Genomic DNA, 22,981 nt, shown 5'->3' on the forward strand with positions numbered 1-22,981 from the left:
GTGTGAATGTACACACACTTTGTTTAATGCACAAAGTTATAAAAAATATTGGCTAAAATGACCTTCAGGCTGTGTGTATAAGGTGTATATGTAACATAAATGCATTCTGTGCTTAGATTTAGGTCCCATCACCATGATATCTCATTATGGTATGCAATTATTCCAAAATATGGAAAAATCCCATATCCAAAATACCCCTGGTCCCGAGCATTTTGGATAAGGGAGACTCAACCTGTACTATTCATTTTAAAACTTTTATGGTGACAACACTAGCCCTGCAGTATTGTTCAGTGTGTATACATGAATGATGCGCGTCCCCGCAGTCGTTCATTGTTGGTCTATCATCGCTTATACATGCAAGGCAATTTGGACGATATAGATGTAATGTCATATCATCGAAATCGGCTATAGATATCGTCTAGTGTGTATGCAAAAATCGCTGTTATAAAATCGACCAACGATAATATCGTTGGTCATTAATATCACTGAAATCGCCCAGTGTGTAGGGTCCTTAACAGTTTCATGTAATTGTTCCATTATTTATGTTCCATTGTACATGCATTTTCCTATCTGCAGATTTGTCCGTATCTTTGGTAATCTGCTAAGCAGCTTTGTGATATTGGTTACTTTACAAAATAATATTTTCACAACATTCCTTTTTAGTCAAGTCATTGCCATATTTATGTTACTATCATTTTGACAGTATGTTATTACATCTAACATATGTTTAAAAAAAATGACTTGCCGTTGTTAACTGTCTGCATCTTCTTTTCCCCAGAATGCTTCTCAGACCCTTGGATCCTGAAGATATTTTTTATTATATTTACCGTAACATTCTTACTTGGTTTTCTCTCTGTACTTATAATTAGATTCATTTTTCTACAAAGTAGAAATAACAGAAAAACCTCTTCATCTGAATATAGGGTGTCTACATCAACGAAGGTAAGTATTCACATCAAATCTATTTCTAGATTTATGTACTTTGTTTTACTTTTTTAAATAATAATAATAATAATAATAATATAATCTTTTTCCCAAAGGATAAAAATGGTTTGCACAATGTTTACTCAAGGACAGTAACTTATACCCGGGAAAAACCAGAAGACATTAATATTGGCAAACTGGCAGTAAATGAAGCTTTCAAGTACAAGTTCTAAGAAATAGAAAATGTTGATGTTAGGTGGCCCTCATCGCACTGCACTCTTTGGATTCCATGACTGATAAGCATTTTCCAGCAAAAGTCTTTCAAAACTAATAAAGTCCCATAAATGGATGAAGCCACCAGGCAAGCGTTTAAGGAGGACACAATAATGGACATTTATTTTCTTTGCGAAATACAGATAAAAACAAAAGACTGTGACATTCTGGAAATATTGACACACAACAGTCAAGTTACACTACTCCGTGTTATTTTCTCATGTGATTTGGTTGGTAGATTTTGTAACCGACCTATGGTAATTCAACTACGTAGTGATTGTTTTCACAATTTTAGCTGCTCTAACAGATCCAAGTGCATTACTACTGTATGGTACATGGTTGTATGAATGTAGCACTTTATTTTATTTTGTGTTTTTTTTGTTTGTTTTTTAAAGCAAAGCACTGATTACACTTTAGCGAGAATTTATGTGCACTCGATGGAGAGGTTTGGTACCTTTTCAATTTAATTAACTTTCCTGTAAAAAGAGAGGAAAATATAACTTTAGGGTGCTAAAATTTAGACATTGATAAGTGAAATTGCAACTTCAGTAAAAAAAAAAAAAATCCAGTTAAGTTTATAGATAAATAAGCATTTCATGGCAACAATTCAATAGTCATTAAATTTATAATGAAAATGTAAAAAAAGAAAGAAAAAAAAATTGTACAGTACTGTCATGTCTGTTGAGTACAGATTAGACCTAGCTGAAGTAGTTGGATGAAAAGATAGAGATACACTTACGCAAATTATTATTCTGAGCAATGTTAATCTAACAGCTAGGTATTGATCCATTTTTTTTTTTTGTCTAACCTAATGAAAGGTTATAATTTGCGAATTTGACCATAATATGTGTGGCCATTGACCATAATATGTGTGGCCATGTTCGATACAGATTCAGTAATGTGGTCTACAACCTGATTTGCTCCTGTTGCCTTATATTTAAGAGGTGTCTGCAGTATATATTAATTTGATGTTAAATAACACTTTATTTATTGGGTTATCTTTGGTCTTCAAGGCATAACTACTTTTGATCACTTAACGTTATAATATATACAGTTGTATACTGTGTATGTTTGAGCATTAGTGTAGGGCAGTGGTTTCCAAACTTGGTCTTTAAGAACCTCTAATGGTTCACATTTTCCAGATCACCTGTGGATTTTTAAAATGTAAGAGTTGGTGATACACTGTGCACCTGCCAGGTGACCTGGAAAATGTGAACTATTGGCGGTCCATGCATACCAAGTTTGGGAACCACTGGTGTAGACCAACCAAAAATTTCAGAGTCCTTTTTTTAAAGCAGTAATCATCGGGGATGGTTAAAGGATTGATAATTTTTAAGCGCCAATTCAAATATTGTTATTTTTGATAAGTTTTCACATCTGTGTCCATAACCCTTGACATTACGCATTTTGTTTATTCAGAAGCGTTTATTTAAACTCCCTTGTGTGGTCAGTTGGACTTTGACATGTTTGTGCTAACGGGCATAATTATCACAGTCTGCATTTTTAATGTGGATGTTGTAAATATTTAAAACCTAAATTCACTACATTTTCATGTGAATTTAGCAATCATTTCTTGGTCCTGGCAAAGAGCTCTGCTTCCTGGTTCTGTCTGCTTTCTGAGCATGTGTGCCCATTTAATGCAGCGGGGTATAACAGAGCATTACCAGGAGTATCCCTCTCCGAAATAATCCCTGATACAGTAGTCCATAGCCTACTATAAGCTAAAGCCATCTTCAGATGGTGTTAGCTATCATGGCCAAGCTCTTCATACTCTGGATGTTGGTAAATGTGACGGCACAGTAGACTACATAGAAAGCTATGGAGGTTGCTCTGCTGTCGGAAATGGAGCAGCTGTGACAGATATAGGAGATATATGTTGCGGTCCATCTATGTTAATTCCTTAGGATTCTTAACACTTGTTGGCCCCTAAAAATGCATATATTAATTGATAAATTGGCCCCAAAATGCATTGGTTCCTTAGGGGGAGATGTATCAAACCTTCTAAAGCAGACAAGTTGCCATAGCATCCAGTCCTTTTCTTGTTTTTATTTTCTAGCATGCACTAGATAAATAATAGCTAGAATCTGATTGGTTGCTATAGGAAACACCCAGCAGGTTTGATAAAATGTCCCTCTTAATAAATGTTCTCATATGATATATACTATGCAGGGGATCAGGTAATTTACAATCTCTGTAACTGCATGATTACCATGCATATGATGAGATCCAAAACACTGACTTTGGATATCATATAGATAGCTTCAAAGTCAAAAATGAACCACAAATAGATTTTGGGAATACAGAATCTTATATACAATTTATTGTTTAGGTGTTTTAGGTGATAAAAATGAGAAAACTTTGCAGTTTAATTACCAAATTCTAACTCAACAAATTGAAATGTGATGTGACAGAGTCATTATGGGAACTCAGGGAATGACTAGAGAACCACAAAGACATAATCTGTATATGTTTTGCATAGTTCTAATGCTGAGTTAAACAGATATACGGAAACATTGAACATTTGAATCCTAGTTAGAATTTAGTATTTCTGCGAATTTAGCAGCAGAAATAAACAGAGCCTTGGCCAAATGACTTTTATGTGGCAATTGTATTGCAGAAATATGTGTGCCAAGTATTAAACCAAAACCAGATTTGCTGACTTGTTCAAATAGGGATATTTAATTTTTTTTATTTTTGTGTGTGTGTCTAAACCATTGTGGATTGTACTCAGGGAAAATAGTAATGATTTATTTCTCTTATTTGATACATTTTATTTTCATTGATTTATATAACTAAAAAATGTCTTTCTCTTTAAAGTACCCATTATGGATTAGTTAGGCTTTTCAAACTGCAAACATGTAGAGATTGATTAATGTATAGCAATTCAGTGTATGATACTGATGTTGAAGAGGTATTCCAGAAAATACCACAGTTACATGTTCTCAAAATGGCCTTTCAACAAATATATTTCTGTACCTAAACAAGTAGATATAGGTGCCCCAAATAATAACTGCTCAGTGGTATAATTGTCACTTTCGCGAGTCTACAAGGTAGATTCAGGGTGCCTATCCAACGGGATGGGGTCAGGCAGATGAAATACCAATGTCAGAATCCCGACACTGATCGGGAACTGTAATCGTGACTGCCGGGATCCCGAAAAAGTGCGGACCGGGCTCCCAGGTACAGGGAAGGGGGGGATGTTGTTAGGTTTAGGCTGTGGGGGGAGGGTTAGGATTAGGCTGTGGGGAAAGGAGAGTAGGGTTAGGCTGCCTGAAGTGGGGTTTACGCTTAGACACTCCCAGGGAGGGTTAGGTTTAGGCTGCGTAAAGGGGGGAGTTAGGTATAGGCACCAACATGGAGGGTTAGGTTTAGGCTGCGGCGGCGGGGGGAGGGTTAGGTTTAGGCTGCGGGGAAGGAGGATTAGAGTTGGGGGGGCATTTGGGTATGGTAAGTATACTTACCTTCCCTATGTCGGGATTCTAATCATCGGGATGCCGCATTCTGGCTTCTGCCCGCCGGCATCCCAACCGCTGGCATTTCCTATTTAACGCTATGGATTATAGTGCCAAATTTACTCCACATCGGTTATGTCTCAGAGGGGCAGATTTATTAAGCTTGGTGAAGTGATAAAGTGGAAGGTGATAAAGGACCAGCCAATCAGATCCTAACTGCCATGTCACAGGCTGGGTTTGAAAAATGACAGTTAGAGCTCCTAACTGGACTGGCTGGTCCTTTATCACCTTCCACTTTATCACTTCACCGAGTTTAATAAATCTGCCCCTGACTCACCACAAGTAGCAATTCAATATTGCTCCGTTGCCGGAACAGCTGCTAAGCGAGCCCTACCACTACTGATTCCACTGCTGATGACTAGCGGTGGAATGTTCTACTGCTGGGTTAATGCTTGTACGAAGTAGATAGTAGTGATATCTCTTGCATTACATTCATGATGAATGGCTCCATTAGGTTATTCCCTAAAAAGTAGGTGAAAAATAATCTTTTCAGCAACTTTAAGGAATGATGAATGGGCCTCTTAAGCTTATCATTTTCTCTGAGCACAATTGGTCTCTTTTTTCCTGATGTAGCAATTTATTGAACCTAAATACAACATACTACTGGCTGCAATGTATAGTGCAGTGCATGAGAAGGTAAAGGGGATACAAGAGCCCAGACTTCTGTTTTTCCAAACTGAGTTGAGACTTGTCAGCTGTAATCTTTAGCACATAGTTAGAGCACGATAACTTCATCCCATCAGGCAGCAGATAAGTCTATCGTATCATAAAATAGTGTTATTAGCGAGTCCGTATGAATACAAAATGTGTGGGGTTCTGCTATAAAGATCTGTTCCTTTTCATGATAAATATTTGCAATACTTGTTCTTATTATTTTTTCATATTCAATAATACTTTTGTTTATTACATTTGAAAGATTCTATATAGCGTAGTCTTTGTCGTGGAGATATCTAGTCATTCATATGGAACTGTGTATATTTCTTTGCCGTTTTGATTTATCTTTCACCCGTAAGACACTGCTTACGTTACCTAGTGGTTATGCAACATAATTGGTCTGCTGGATAAAAGAGGTTTGGGGGGGGGGGGGGGATGTATCAAACCTTCTAAAGAGGGCAAGTAGAGGTATTACCCATAGCAACCAACCAGATTCCAGCTACCAGTTATCTAGTACATTCTATAAAATGTTAACTTGAATTCTGATAGGTTGCTATGGGCAACTTCTCCATGTGTCCTGTTCAGAAGGTTTGATACTGTAAGTTTCTAAATGTTGAATCAGAGTAGCAACATTATGTGTTGCACTCATTAACCATCATTTTGTTAAATACATTGGGAACAGTATGCTTCAGAATTGTCTAGAACTTGGGATGGCATCCTCTCTGTTTTCTTTTGCTGAGGTCTTCCTTGACTCCGAGCTAAATGGGACTAATACTGCCTGTATTAACTGATAACAGGAGGAATTCTGTTAGCCACAGTAAATTATCACATTTAATTAATCCCCGGGGGAGGTGTGTGTGTGTAGGGAGGGTAATTCAGTTGATGCTGATAGCCGATATTATCGGGGATTTTGTTTCAACTGTCCAGAGGCAGTAGAAAGAAAATCCATGCCATTTTTTCGCGGCAGTGATTGTGAAAACACATGGCTTTGGGAACTTACTGGATCCTGTGTTTGTTTGTACGGAATTAGGTACATTTTTCCATGGAAAAAGGGGCATTAATTGAACTGTCTAAAAAAAGATTGGGCAAAAAATAGTGAAAAAGCTTGTGTAAGGGTTTGGTGAAGTTAGGTCTGAGTGGCTGTCTCATGATTATGGGGCTGAGGTTCTGGTCTGGAGTTGCAGTCGAATAACAGACTTTGCTATTTGGAATAGAACAAAGAGACTTTGCTAAAAATGAAAGACCACTCTAGCACCCATCTATTTCTATAGTTGATTGCTTAAATAAAGGGAGAAGGATATACTGTATGCAGTATCATCTGTAAATTATATATGGCATTCATTTATTTGTTTTCATTTGTTGGCCCTTAAACCGAACACTACAAATAGTCGGTTAATGTGTAAATGCATTTGTGAAACTATGTATGTGTTAGTGATTTCAGCTACAAGCAAAGGTCTATTATGACAGCGTTGTGCTTATAACACGCCGCCTGATGCAGCAGTGTACACTGTGCTAGATCACTCATGAGGTGTATCACACCTTGAAAAGAGATAAAGCGGAGACGTAGCATATAGCATCAGCTTCTGTCATTTTACAAACTGTGTTAGATGAGTGACATTTAGGGGGAGATTTAATATGTTTGAAAAGTCAGTTGGGAGTCTGTTTTTTCCTATCTAATAGACAGGAAAAAACAGACACCCAACCGACTTTTCAAACCTTTGAATCTCCCCCTTAGAAGCTGATTGACTTCTATAGGCAACTTCTCCACTTCTCTCTTGAAGACTTGGCACATCTCTCTCTGGATAGGATCTCTTGGAGAACACTGACAATAGTAATATGTGAGGTCACATACTCTGAAGTGCATTTATGTAGAGTAGACCCCTAATCACATTTGCAGGATGTTTTCGATGTATCATATATAAAGTAACCTCCTTTGGGAGTGTGTGACCTGCCACAGAGGATTGATGGTCCAGGTATATTGCTACATTTGTTATAACTGCTGTCATGTATTGCCAGTGATTTGTACGTCACCCACACATACAATAGTGCAGCCCCTTAGAATATGGAGTATCATGTATTACATAGTATAATGATGCGTGCGTTACATAAATTCTGGTCCACACTAGGAATTGTCTTCCCTTTGTTGTGTGTCAGGCTACAGATAACACCCATACAGACTGCCCACTAAGCCCACTGCCGGTTTATTATTATTATTACATTTTATTTGTAAGGCGCCACAAGTGTTTTGCAGCGCCGTACAAAGGACAGTACAGGGAGACAAAACTTAGCATTACAGTAAATAAATAACTAAAATAGAGTACAGGTAACAAAGAGCACTACAATTCTCAAAACATAATACAGATAAGATGTAAGTAGTGAGGGAGTAATCATCGTACTACTTGGGGCTGGCCACCATAGATAGAGATGAGCCTTTACCAGCAGGAGAAAAAGCGGGTAAAAATGGTCGCTGAGTAGGAGAGAGCTGCGAGTGAAATGTGTCGAGAAGAGGGCTTTGCAAACAAGAGGAAAGAGGGCCCTGCTCTGAAGAGCTAACAGTCTAGTGGACCATGTCACAAGGTCAGCTGAGACAATCACTCCTTAGGATAACTAAACGGCCACACTGTGAAAAAAGTTTAACTTGGCAGATCTGCAGTGGCTGCATGATAAAGTTGTTGCATTGCTGTGTGAATTGTGCTACTATGACACGAAAAAAGCAAGGACTTTATTTTTATCTATTTAGGTTATTGTTTAATTGAATTTTGTGAAATTGATCCACACATTCTAAGTGCAGTGTGAGGACAGGAAATTTTTTTTCCTTTCATTCCAAATGGTAGACAGCAAGTCAGGAAGCTGAGACAGATGGAATTCCTAGCGGGTGACAAATTCTTATATCTGGTCTGTGTTAAAGTCATTTCTCACAAGGAAGACTATACAGTAATCAAGTCCGCGGTAGAGCAGAACTTTCTTATCAACTAACTTCAAATCTGTGTAATCTATGTGCTACAGAAAAAAAAATAATGGTCTGAGGAATACAAAGTAGCCAGAAAACATTGTTTAATTTTGTGGATCTCTGCTTCCATCATTGTTTTGGTTACAGCATTCCTTCCCTAAATTATATGGTAACCGACAAAGAATAAGCCGCTGTCACCAATCAGAAACAGACATTCTTTTTTGCAAGTGACAGAAAAAATGACAACTATTTATTTTGAGTTGAGAAAATATTTGCTTTTTAATTGAATCAATTGTTGCTCTTTAAAATCATGCCAATAAATTTAGATGTATTTATTATTATTTTGTTGAACTGTAGGGATGGAAGACAAATGGGGTTTTCAAAATGAAGACATGGACCTAACAAAAATAAGATATCATCTGTGGTAATAGCAATGGACCACTCTTCCTGTACATGCTGAGTATAGCTAATACAGTGATTTATAACTGCTTATCAATATTATTCTCACCGTTACAAATTAAATCCATTTGACTTAAAAGATTTGTCTATGTCACATTGACAGTTTTAGATGTTTTTGTAGTGTGGTTTTGGTTTATCTTCAGCCTTAGTATATGACAGTGGTTTGGAGCTGTTTTTGAAATGCCGTAAAAATTACAGTTTAATACTTTTTTGGGGACCATGTTGAATTATGATTTAAATCACATCTTATTTTTTTACTGTTGTGTACAAACAAATGTATAACCAATGTCATTCAAAAAATGTTATTGATGTTTTTTGTGACATCTTTTTATATTTGTCCAATATGTTGGTTTTAAGCTTTATGCATTTGCAATCTTTGAGGGAAGGACTGTCTATCAATTTGTTTTGTTTGAATTCTATATGAATGGCAAAATACATGTCAACATCTTCAGGAAGCCAGGATACTGTTTCTGCAAATACTTTTGTGTCATGCATACATCCATATAGAGGGCATCCCAATAGTCAACAAAATCCATCAGATATTAATATTTTGTTTGAATAACCTGTAATATGGATGAAGAGATGTAAAGTTGGTTCCAATTTTAATTGTGTCCCCTGAGTTTATTAAGATAACTTTCACATTGTCATATTCAAATAGCTTTCTATTAATTACCAAACTAAATATTGAAAAATGCATTTTTAACACAATTCCACTTTGTAAAGGGACTTGGGTTCTGCAGTAGTAATAAGCTGCGTAGATCAAGTCTTGCCGGATTCTTTTTTAGCAAACGGATTTTGCAGTGGCAGTTCACAGGAAAACACATCTATAGGTTCTTTGCCCAGTTAACTAGCAATAAAATAACTTTCAATGGAGCGGGTTCAATTGTTTTTATTTTGGCCGCCACTAGATGGCGCCCGAAGGCAACAATTCAGTTGTACTGACGTTTGGGCGCACAGCAGCCACGGAGGACACATTTTTTTCTCACAGTCTCATGAGGTACGAGAAAAAATGTGTGCAAATTTGGCACTTTGTACATCCAAACTGTAGTTTGGACACCCAAAGCAGAACTTTAGATGGGTTTAGCCATTTTAGGTGGCTAAACCCTGTCTGTTTGGGTATGACATGCACGAAATGCATGTGCACCCAAACAACAATTGAATTGTGATAATTGTTTGGGCTTCTAATTAATCCAAGACAGAAAAATTAGATGACCAAAACAATTGAATCAGTCCCAATATGTTCTTCTTTACTTTGTATTTTAGAAGGTGACCTATATATACTGTATATTCATTTGCAGCCAATTTTCTGTCTTCTAAGTCACATTTGCAAAGTTGCCAGACTTGAAACTCACATGTAACTGTTCATTTCTGAGTATCTATTTATAACATAATTTAAATTGAATATAGTGGTTCAAATCCCAAATTCATTTTCTGACTTTAGGAACAGACACAATTGGGAAGTTTTTCAGAATTAGATTAAGAACAAAAAAATCTGATTTTCAGATAAGCAAGTAATATGGGTGAAATATAAATCTATCAGGAAATTTAGTTGCAGTTTAATTCTCAGTGTCTTACAGTTTGTGAACTGACAGTCAAAAGGGAGATTTGTAGCAAATGAAAGGGGGGAGTACAAGAGGAGATGTTTACTAATACCAACCAATCAGACTCTAGCTATCATTTACCTAGTATATTTTAGTTTGTGAAATGATAGTCAAAAGGGAGATTTGTAGCAAATGAAAGGGGAGAGCACAACAGGAGATGTTTACTAATACCAACCAATCAGACTAGCTATCATTTACCTAGTATATTATATACAATGACCACTACACACTCATTGGTTTCTATGGGCAACTTCACTTGACCTCTTACGGTGACTTGAAGCATGAGCCCCCCCACACACAGAAACACACTCTATGTAATGTACTAAAGTTTTACCCAATTTAGGAGAATAAAACCTGCACTGTCTCCTTCCTGGTGTAGACATGGGGAGATACCCAATCAGCCCCAGTAATTTACCGGGGCTAATTGTCCCGCCTTTGGCTAGCTAATCACCCGCGATAAGCTGCGGCACGCGCCGGCTTATTGGAGATTTTGTTTCACCTGTCTGCGGCAGGCGAAGCAGAATTCCCGGAAACAGCCCCGTTTTCATCCGAAAACGGGTCTATTTCACACGAAAACACACAGGTTTCACTGAACCTGTGTGTTTTTGGTAGAAGTTATTTTATTTTATTTACAGGCGATCCATCTGGATAGACTGTAAAAAAAAAAAAAATCGGTGAAACATCGGAAAAAAGTCAGGAAAACTGGAATTTTTCAGACCCAATGTTTTACCGGGGATAATTGGATATCCCCCTAAATTGGACTGGAATAATGCATGGCTTAATTTACATAACAAATTGTGGTTAACTTCTCTGTTTTTCTCCTTGTAATAGTAATAAGGATGTGTAGCAATGGGATAATTACATTAGAGCCATGAGATTTCAATGGCATGTGCAGTCAAGGCTTTCACATCATCATATTCACATAGTTTCCTATTAATTTCCAAACTAAATATTGATAGACTTTTTTTTAAAACATATTTCCAGAGTACGAAATGTGCTTCTAATTATATCCAGTCACGTATCATGCAAACTAATATTGTATCTTTTTATGTATAATTTACCTGTTACCGTCACATCATTTTTAGTGACTTCTGCATATGCATGCATTCACAAATACATTCACATGGAAAAGAATGAAATACTCTATTTTGATCAACTAAATTGTTTCCACACTTTTTGCATTACTGAAAAGGACCTGTCACCAGTAATTAATGTTTTCTAGTCTAGAAATTATATTTTCTATGTTCATTTGACAGACGGCACCTTTAAAACACTGAGCATTACTGTATGTAAAGAAATTTTTTTACATTTTATTGCATAAAGTTATAATTTTACACCAACCAAAACTTGCTTCACTCTCCAAAGTCTTTGCCTCTTTCATCAAATTTAGGCCCAGATTTATCAAGCCTTGGAGAAGTGATAAATTGCAAGGTGATAAAGTTCCAACCAATCAGCTCCTAACTGTCATTTTTCAAATGCAGCCTGTATCATGGCAGCTAGGAGCTGGTTTGTTCGTACTTTGGGGGTAATTCCAAGTTGATCGCAGCAGTAATTTTGTTAGCAGTTGGCCAAAACCATGTGGACTGCAGGGGAGGCAGATATAACATGTGCAGAGAGAGTTAGATTTGGGTGTGGTGTGTTCAATCTGCAATCTAATTTGCAATGTAAAAATAAAGCAGCCAGTATTTACTTTGCACAGAAACAAAATAACCCACCCAAATCTAACTCTTTCTGCACATGTTAAATCTGCCACCCCTACAGTGCACATGGTTTTGCCCAACTGCTAACAAAGGGGGTAATTCCAAGTTGATCACTGCAGGACATTTTTTAGCAGTTGGGCAAAACCATGTGCACTGCAGGGGGGCAGATATAACATTTGCAGAGAGAGTTAGATTTGGGTGGGTTATTTTATTTCTGTGCAATTTAGATTGCAGATTGAACTCACCACACCCAAATCTAACTCTCTCTGCACATGTTATGTTTGCCCCCCCCCCCCCCCCCCCCTGCAGTGCACATGGTTTTGCCCAACTGCTAAAAAATTTCCTGCTGCGATCAACTTGGAATTACCCCCAAAATTCCTGCTGCGATCAACTTGCAATTACCCCCTTTATCACCGTGCAATTTATCACTCTCCAAGGCTTGATAAATCTGGGCTTTAGTTTCTAACAAAGGGAAAAGCCCAGGTCTGCTTTGCTTCTCAATTAAAAGCTGAACCACTTTATGTATTTTACCCATTGTTTTTAAGATATATTTTTCATACCAGCATTTAAAGAGATTATCCTTACCATTGAGCTTAGAAAGCAAAATATGCTAGATTAGACATCCCATGTAACAGGCAACATTTTTGTTTTACATCAGTTTAACTGGTTTGCTTTTTATAAAAAAAATAATAATATTTTGATTTGGAAATAACCTATTGATTTTATTCTTAGTACGGTTGTTATAGTGGCTGTGTAGTGCCAGCATTGTGTTAAATAATGATTTTTGAAATTTTCACTTCTGTCAAACATTTTGTGGCTAAAATCATTCTGTATATAATTTCTGCATTCCGATATGTTCTCCTGGAATATTTTATTGTATTTTTTTTTTTTTAGTCATGTATATACTGTATTTTAATTACGAGCTAGTCTTTATTTGTTAATTTAATGACTACTAAACTGTATGTTAATGTATTTATTAATGAACTGACACTGTAGAACATAGTGTTTATTTTTTTAATAAACGTGGTGTTTTTTTTTAAACTGATGTAATTTTTTGTATAGTTTGTGGTCACTAGGTGGCATTACATTATTACAAACCATAAAGTTATTCTACCAAGGCATCATAATTATATGTGCCATTTTTACCCAGGGAGCTTTGCTAACAATGATCAAAAAGGCATCCACGCTCCACAAAATTCCCTTTGGTTATTCTATGTTAATCAATTTGCTCCAAAGCAGATAGTTTTGTGGAACAAGATAGCGGCAGTGAAGGAGTAAGTGTGCAGCGTGCCATGGTAGGGGCATTCACTGCAGAGAAGAGAGTTATGTGGTCATTCCTCTTCGCAAAAAAAACTTAAACTTTGCAACTGCTATAAGCCAGGTAAATTGAGTTTTGTACTATATTTCAAAAGTGCGCCTCCCAGTGGCAGTTCATGGAGAAGCACATTTATAGGATCTGTGTTCATTTGAAATAGAGATGAGCGGTTCAGGTTTTAAGAAATCTGAACTGATCCGAACTTCCGGGATCCCAAGCAATCGAGCCGGGTTTGGATCTGCCCGTCTGCCTCGGATCTCTATTCGAGGCACAAAAAATTTGAGATCCCGCTGTTGGATCTTGAGTTTTTGGCTCAGGTGACAAATTAAAAAATCCCATTGAAATCAATGGGCTGACTGCTGATTGGCTCAGAGAGCCGTCTGTCACAGCCCTCAGCCAATCAAAGCGTCCCCATAGACTTCAATCGAGCAAAATGGTGGCCCCCACCGCACTAATGATACTGCCACCCACACTGTCGGTACCGCCACCTGCACTGCTGTGACTTTTACACTGCTGGTACCACCAGCACCCCCACACTGAGGATACTGCTAGCACTAACACACTAAGGACACCGCCGAAACTGGCGTCTCTGCAGACACTGCCAGCACCTCCACACTGAGGACATTGCTGGCATCCTGCACTGCTGACACAATCGACACTCCCTCACTGCTAACTTATCCGGCACCCCCACACTGCTGACACCGCTGACACTCCTACCCTGAGGCACTCCTGCATTGCCGACACTGCCGGCACTCCTGCACTGAGGACACAGCGGACACCCTTGGACTGCAGACTCCGCCAGCACTCCAGCAGTACCGACACCACTGGCAACCCTGCACTGAGAACACTGCCAGCATCCCTGCACTGCCATCACTACCACACTGAGGACACCACCGGCATACCCTGTCAAAGTAAGTGCACTATTGGTGAATCCATCCTGCATTGTATCCCACCCACACGGTATCCTGCACTATATCCATCCCACACTGTATCCAGCCAGCAATGTTTCCCGCTCTGTATCCAACCTGCACTGTATCCAACCAGCAATATATTCAGCACTGTATCCAATCCAAACCGTATTCCGAATCCTGCACTGTATCCAACCAGCAATGTATCCAGCACTGTATCTGACCTGGACTGTTTCCAACCCGCACTGTATCTCACACTGTATCCAACCAGTAATATATCCTGCACTGTATCCAACCTACACTGTATCTAACCCGCACTGTATCCAACCCACACTGTATCCAGCACTGTATGCAACCTGCACTGTATCCAACTAGCACTGTATCCAACACACACTGTTCCCACACCACAGTGCGATGCACTGAACGTCAGACCCAAGGTCCAGATGGTAACTTTTAGAAGATATGGATCACAGATGAATGTGCATAAAATTATGCTATGGGTTACAGATCCCCTCGGCAGTGTCAGTACTCACTGTATACTCCCCTCTCTCCTGACTCCCATCCCTTGCACCTGTAGCACAATTTTTTTAAAATAAACTTCATTGATAACTAATGTGAAAGAGATCACTTCCTGCTTCTTCAGTGAGAAAAGGCTAGGGATGGCCATCGGAGGGTTCACCATTGATGGTACCCTTGATTGTTAACCTTTATTGGTATAAATACCATCTGCAAGAGAACCATCAATGGTTTAACCCACCAATGGTTACCCCTAGCTTTCTATTTATTGCGCTGCAGGCCTATAAGAACCTGGGGGGCGGGGCTTTGTGGGTGTCAGAGGCGGAGCTATGCTCCATGTCCTAGCACCATGTAAAATGGTGGTGGGAAACCAATTGGTTATCTCCCGTAGATTGTAAAATAATTCACCATCGGCAGAGTCCATCAATGATTTTGAAACATCGATTGTCAATGGCTATACCTAGAAGAGGAAGATAACAGCAGCTAGAGGTGAGGAAGCCAGCACTGGAGAAGACATCCAGCGGTAAGTGACATCACCACAGTAATAGCTGGGTCACTTAGCACCGCCATATTCTGGCCTGATATTAGGGCTAGCAGACTGCAGACAGGAAAAAATCCCTTTAGCAGATATCGTGAAAGGGATATGTACGGTACAGGGAGTTTCTTTTTTGGCCTTCCTCTGGGCCAATCAAGGCTGAAACACGTTGGAGGTAACAGAACACAAACTCGCACATGTCACCCGTAAAGAGCCGCCGACAGCCTCCCCTGCTTTGCACCCCTACTAGGGTATTCAATTATCTGCAAATTCGCAGCAATTTTTTTGCCGAAAATTTTCCGCGCCAATCGGCCGAAAATTGCCGCGAAAACGCTCCGTTTTTCGACCTATTCAATTCCGACCGGATTTCACGTGAAAATTCTTGCAGTGAAAAGTGCAGGTGAAAATGGGGAAATCAGCCTGTACCCCAAAAAAATGCTAAACTAACATAGGAAAACAGAAGAGAAGTGTGTTAGAGATCACATTAGAGAGTTTTTGGGGACTTAAATTGCGTGAAATGGCTGTTATATGCATTTTTAAAAAAATGTAAAAAAATGATAGAAAGCAAATTTTTTTGAGCAAAATAAATGCTCTCATTAAATTTGGGGTACATGAAAATGGGTATAAGTATATATTTGGGTCATTTTAGGGTACTTTAAAAAAAAAGTGGAAACAGACCGATTACTCCCATCTGCAAGCCTAAAAAACATCTGTCCCACTCATAAAGCACCCCAATATACCTGTCCCATACCTTGAACCCCAATTTCCATCACTTTTTACTTTTTCACCCCAAAAATGACATGTAATTATTGGCCAATTAAAAATAATTAAAAACTTCAATGTGCCCAATTAGTCATTAAGGGGGGTGTCCCAGGAGTTCTGTACCAATTCCAAAAATTTTTACCTTAAAATAGTGACTTTTCCCAACTTTTCACCTGCTTCAGAGAAGGTGAAGTGAAATTAGTGAAAAAATTATCACCGATAAATTTTCCAGGATAATTGAATAGGCTGTAATTGCGTTTCACGTGAAAAGTCAGTTTTTTCACCCGAAAACCGGACGTTTCACGTGAAAAGTCCATTATCACTGCTAATTGAATATACCCCCTAGTCTCCTTCAAGGGCTAGTGAAGTGGAGTGACCATCAGCGCTGCAGCGCGCCGGGGATGGGACACCCGTACCAGGTTACCGGTACCCGGAAATGCAGCAGCCGCCGGTGGTCCCGTTGTCCCGGAGGCTCAATCATCAGTGTGCAGGCTTGCACACATCAGAATCACACCTGCCTGGGACCGGGACGGGGAAAAGAAGGAGGCGCAACGGGCAGCAGCGGTCAAGGACGACAAGGAAAAGAAGGGTAAGTATATGTACCTGAGGGTTATGGGACGCCGCACCCCCAGAACATATATCCCCCACCACACACTTGTTTTGTTTAATTGAACATTTGCTGCTGTCAGCAGAACTAAAGGTTTTTCTGTTCATGGTGATAATCATTTTCATTCCATTATACATCGATCAGTTCATACCTATTGCGATCAGCTTTTGTTCATTGGCTCGTATATGTGCAGTAGTATTGATGGCTGTCACCAGTGACTAGAGACTTTAAAGAGATTTTATATTGGATCTATTTGTGCTATTTACATGGACAGAGGTATTTGTTGGTTGTAGCAAGACAGCTTATAGCCTTGTTAAGTCATCGTTAGGAGCACTGTGACTCCTTAATAAAATATATCTTTCCACTTACACTTTTGCCATTGTACACCTGTGTGACATAAATTGGCTAAACAATTGGTTCTTACTATACAGTACATATGTAAATTAGCTATAGCAAGGGTTACCATTACAATTTGGAAGGTGATTACACCAGTTTTCATTAGTAATCATTTTTTCTGTGATACAGCATCAAGTCTGCCATTGAAATCATCATCTATATTAGATTGCAACACACGAGATAGGAATCTCCACCGGATCAACACAAATAAGACTGCACACGCACAGAGATACTATTGACATTGATACTATCGAGGACAGACACCAGGGGCTGAGGGCAGTGTTTCACGTGCTATATATATATTGTTTAGTAGGAAAGATCACTTACAAACATTAGCAGCTCGCCAAATTCAATAGGTAAATTGCCTCAGTGCGCAGGTGGTAACTTCTTGCAATTCTACTTTATATGAGATTCAGTCAAAATGCTGGCGTACAGGAGACCAGACCAACGATGGCATCCCAACAGCTAACATTTTGCCAACGACTAGCATACCGACACCCCTCCTTTATTCTCACTCGGTTGGTTGGTCCATGCCACCAGCAGAGTGGGAAAAGAACCTGTGGCGAGCAAAGCTCGCCACCGGTCCCGCAGCGTGGAGAGCACATTGCAGGCTTGCTGCTGGTATTCCAGCAGACGGGATGCCGCTTTTGGTATACTGACAGCCGGCATCCTGTTTTCCATTACATAATACCGTAACCTAATTTATATGTCAGTTACTTAAAAGATTATATTTTCTCTGCTACCCTTCACCTCTTCTCACACTATTGAAGAGATGCCCATGCATATCTAATGTTTAATGTTAAATCTAACAGAGAACAGAGCAACATAGCTAGCTAATAAAATGATTTACTAAGCTCAGCTTCCACAGTAGCTATCATCTATCAAATACATTCTACAAAATGTTAGCTAGAAGCTAATATGGACAGCAGTTCCACCTGTCCTCTTTGGAAGGTTTGATACAACTCATCTAAAGGTGCATACACATGGTGAGATTTTGGCTATGCGATATTGACTTTGGGGGTCATTCTGAGTTGATCGTAGCTTTGCTAAATTTAGCACAGCTACGATCAGGCACTCAGACATGCGGGGGGGGGGGGGGGGGGACGCCCAGCACAGGGCTGGGCTGGCCTGCCCCGCATGTCAGTGCCGCCCCCCCTTTCCTCCGCAGAAGTACAAAAGCATCGCACAGCGGCGATGCTTTTGCATTTGAGGAGTAACTCCCGGCCAGCGCAGCTCCTGCGACTGGCCGGGAGAACCTCTTAGCTGCCCGGGTCACAGCGGCTGCGTGTGACGTCATGCAGCCGCCATGGCCCACCACCCCAGCGGTCCGGCCATGCCTGCGTTGGCTCGACCGAGCCCCCTAAACAGCGGCTTAACACCGCCGTCCAGCCCCCTCCCGCCCAGCGACCGCCTCTGCCTGTCAATCAGTCAGAGGCGATCGCTAGAGAGCAACGGCCTTTGGCCGTCCATCATGAGCTGGCGCGCTGCGGCGTCGGCGCATGCGCAGATCTGACCCGATCGCTGCGCAGCGATAAACTGCAGTGAGCGATTGAGTTGGAATGACCCCCTATGTGTTCTTGCGATATTGGCTATGGGGGTAATTCTGAGTTGATTGTAGCTGTGCTAAATTTAGCACAGCTACGATCTTCTTCCCTGACATTTGGGGGGGACGCCCAGCATAGGGCTAGTCCGCCTCGCATGTTAGTCCGGCCCCTCCTCGCAGAAGTGCAAAGGCAGCGCACTGCGGCAATGCCTTTGTACAAGAATAATATATGTGATCTCCTCGCCGACTTGTGGGACCCTGGGCAGGAGTAGAGCATCAGTCCAAGTTTGCCGTGTAACCGGTTATTCTAAGTCTTTGTGCTTGGATTTGATACTACTGCTAAAGTGTTGCTTCTCACTAGCTGCTAGACATACACAGGACGCTATGCTTGATTACATTTATTCTGATCCCTCTATCTCACGACTCATGTCCATATGTGCTGGGAATATGGGTAAAAACGCAAGAGCGAATGCTTGATTGAGATGCATTTGTCAATGTAATCTACTCTAACTGCAGCACATATTAACCCATAAGGTGTAGGACTCAGCATGCATCCTGTGGAGGGGGGTGGTTTAAAATGAAATGAGGGGGCCATTCATCAGCAATTCACCTGCCTGTTAATTGCCTGGGTTTGGGGATCAGCAAAAATGATTGGAATCGGTGAGTCAGGGGTTTCCCTCATGTTGTATTTTGAAAATCCCCTGAGCAATCATAGTCCGACAATTGGTGAATTGGATCACCGATGGGTTGATCAGATCGACATTGTGGAATGGCCACATAGATGTATGAGCCGCATTAGCTGGCACACAGCTGCTGCCACACTGTTAGAGCCTCCTGTATGCATGCCCAGCGGAGCTATTCAAGTGTCGTGCATGAATAGCTGCCATGCCAGCATTTCAGCTTGCACGCCCCAGTAGTGGTGAGCTGATATGTGCATAAAGTTGACACCGAAACAGCATTTTTCGCAATCGCGCCCATTAGTTTAGTTGGGTTTAGCTGTTTTACGCTGCAACTCTAGATGGGAGATCCGGCCGTGATAACAATTGAATAATACCCATTTAGCACAATCTGTAAAATGACAGCAGCTGATTGGTTGCTATAAGCACCATATCCACTTTATCTGTCTCATGTTGTAGATTTGATACATCTCCCTAGTATTTTAGACACTGACAGCGCCGCTTGAGCTACAGCGGGCAGGTTTTCAGTGCTTGGAGAAACATTGTAGGTGCGTTTGTAGGGTTGAGCTCTCCCAAACTGCAGGGGCATAAATTCATACCAGGAGCCCGGAGGGAAAATCATTATTGGTGCCCCTACAGGTGTGGTATATAGGGTTGACTATACTTAGGTTGACAGTGTCTAGGTTGACCACTATTGGTTGACAGTAACTAGGTCGACACCTGAAATAGGACAACACAAGCATTAGGTCGACATGGGCAAGGTTGACAGGTCAAAAGGTCGACATGAGTTTTTTAATCTTTTTTTGGTGTTTTCTTTGTAGAGTGACCAGGAACCCCAGTTAGTGCACCATGTCCCCTCGCATGGCTCGCGCCACTGCGCTCAGCAAAGGTTACCATTCCCAGTTGTAGTCCACGTGGATCGTAAAGTATGAAAAAGTAAAAAAAAATATTAAAAAACCCCAAAAACCTCATGTAGACCTTTTGTCATGTTGACCTTTTGTCATTTTGACCTTTTGTCATGTCGACCAAGAATCCCTGTCGACCAATAGTGGTCGATCTAGACCAGGGCCGGTGCTAGTGTGTTCAGTTCCCCCCTGCAAATTATAAATTTGCACCCTCCCATACTTTACAGAGGGACAGCACGCAGCGAAAAAAAGGTATGTGGTCTCACAAGAAGGGGGCGTGGCAACACAATAGTACTCCCATTTCGAATTACTCCACAAAGTAGCATAATCCGCATAGTGCCCCCAGTAGTAGCGCCGATTACACGCATAGTGCCCCCTGTAGTAGCGTTGCTTATACACATAGTGCCCCCAGTAGCAGCACCAATTACATGCATAGTTCTCCCAGTAGCAGCGCCGCTTACACGCATAGTGCCCAAAGTAGTAGCGCCGATTACATGCATAGTGTCCCCAGTAGCAGCGCCGCTTACACGCATAGTGCCCAAAGTAGTAGCGCCGATTACATGCATAGTGTCCGCAGTAGTAGCGCCGCTGACACGCATAGTACCCACCAGTAGTAGCGCCAATTACATGCATAGTTCTCCCAGTAGTAGCGCAGCTGACACGCATAGTGCCCCCAGTAGGAGCTCCGCTTACACGCATAGTGCCCAAAGTAGTAGCGCCGATTACACGCATAGTGTCCCCAGTAGTAGCGCCGCTGACACGCATAGTACCCACCAGTAGTAGCGCCAATTACATGCATAGTTCTCCCAGTAGTAGCGCAGCTGACACGCATAGTGCCCCCAGTAAGAGCTCCGCTTACACGCATAGTGCCCCCAGTAGTAGTGCCACTGACATGCATAGTGCCCCCAGTAGTGGTGCCATTGACATGCATAGTGCCCCAATAGGAGTACAGCTGACACGGATAGTGCCCCCAGTAGGAGCACCACTGACATGCATAGTGCCCCCAGTAGTGAGGCCGCTGACATGCATAGTGCCCCCAGTAGTGAGGCCGCTGACATGCATAGTGCCCACAGTAGGAGCGCTCCCAGTAGTAGTGCCTCCAGAAGTAGCGTTGCTTAAACACAAAGTGCCCCCAGGAGTAGTGCCACTTATACACAGTGCCCACGGTGGTTGTGCTGCTTACACACAGTGCCACAGTAGTTGTGCTGCTTATACACAGTGCCCACAGTAGTAGCGCCACTTAGAAATATAGTGCCCCTAGTAATAGTTAAACATAATACCCCCAAAAGTACTGCCATAATTCCCCCCACCACACATACACACACTTTCTCTCACTCACTCTCTCTTTCCTTCCACTCACCTAAGTCAGTCTGGCCGGATCAGGAGCAGCATCTTCTCCCTCTTAAGAATTTAGCCGTGGGTATGCCGTACCCACTGCCACCGGGCTGCCGCTCCCTCCCTCTGCTGCTGCTCACACCGCACTGATGCGAGGGGAGGAGAGCGCAGCATGTGTCTACCTTCAATTCAGCGCCGGCCCGTGAGCCAACAACCAAGGCTTCTGATTGGCTCATGGATCGGCGCCTAACTGAAGGTAGACACCGTGACCTGCACTGCCACCGGACACTGAGGGGCAGGAGAGGCGCACGCTGCGCTCTCCTCCCCTCACACACAGGAACAGGTAGCAGCAGCACGGTAAGCAGGAGGGGGGGCATGTGTACCTGGAACTGGGGGAATATCTGGCACTGCGAGGACATGTGTATCTGGCACTGGGGGCATCTCTGTATTTGACACTGGGGGGCATATCTGGCACTGGGAGCATATCTGGCACTGTGGGGGCATTTTGGTATCTGGCACTGGGGGCATTTCTGTATCTGGCACTGGGGGGCATCTCTATATCTGGCACTGGGGGCATCTCTATATCTGGCACTGGGGGCATCTCTATATCTGGCACTGGGGGCATATCTGGCACTGTGGGGGCATTTCTGTATCAGTCACTGGGGGCAATGCATGTCTGACACAGTGGAGGCATTTGTGTATCTGGCACTGTTGGGCAATGTGTATCTGGCACTGTGGGGCTTATGTATATCTGGCACTGTGGGGGCATTTGTGTATCTGGCACTGTGGGGCAATGTGTATCTGGCACTATTGGGGTTATATGTGTATCTGCCCCTCCCCCCATGTGTACCACGCCCCCATTTTCATTGGCCACGGCCCATGTGGTATTTGGTCATACCCCATTGTTTGGCCCTCGCACCGCACACAGTACCTATAAGACATTTGTTCTACTTGCACCACTGCTCAGTAACCCCCCAACTCACATTCACAACCAACATCCCAGCAGCACTCAGAAGCACCCAGCCCTACCTTCACTTCCAACACCGCCGTAACATTCATCCAGACTCACAATTTCCTCCTCCTGCATTTAAAAACTTCAGCAGCACCCAGACACAATCTTCTCCTCCAATTAATTACCCACACCCCAGCACACAAACTCTACCTATAGCTAGGGTCTTCTTTCTGTTCCTGCTATTTGCTGCTCCCACAGGAACAGCAATGGCAGCAGGTCCTGTATATGTGAGAGGGAGAGCTAACAAAGGAGGGAGGGTCCATGCCTGTGTCCTGCTGCGTTTATGTACAATGGTGTGGTTTCATACCTTCCAACATTGTTAACGCCAAAGTCGGTACTTCAGCGCAGCGCAGCCGCTCCCGCTCGCGCTCCCGAAAAAGGGGCATGGCTTACGATC

The 22,981-nt window shown here is 41.7% G+C and overlaps 1 protein-coding gene across 1 annotated transcript in view; it reads left to right on the top strand.

Moving 5' to 3' along the window:
• Positions 1-5,803, top strand: part of ITGB8 (integrin subunit beta 8) — a 243,159-nt gene extending 237,356 nt beyond the window's left edge. Inside the window, exons 13-14 of the mRNA XM_063921754.1 lie at positions 779-942; positions 1,041-5,803. Coding sequence (XP_063777824.1) covers positions 779-942; positions 1,041-1,157 — 281 coding nt within the window. The 3' untranslated portion in view covers positions 1,158-5,803. The remainder of the gene's footprint in view (positions 1-778; positions 943-1,040) is intronic.
• Positions 5,804-22,981: the final 17,178 nt, after the last annotated feature.

Source organism: Pseudophryne corroboree, chromosome 5 (assembly GCF_028390025.1).
Source record: "Pseudophryne corroboree isolate aPseCor3 chromosome 5, aPseCor3.hap2, whole genome shotgun sequence".
NCBI lineage: Eukaryota > Metazoa > Chordata > Amphibia > Anura > Myobatrachidae > Pseudophryne > Pseudophryne corroboree.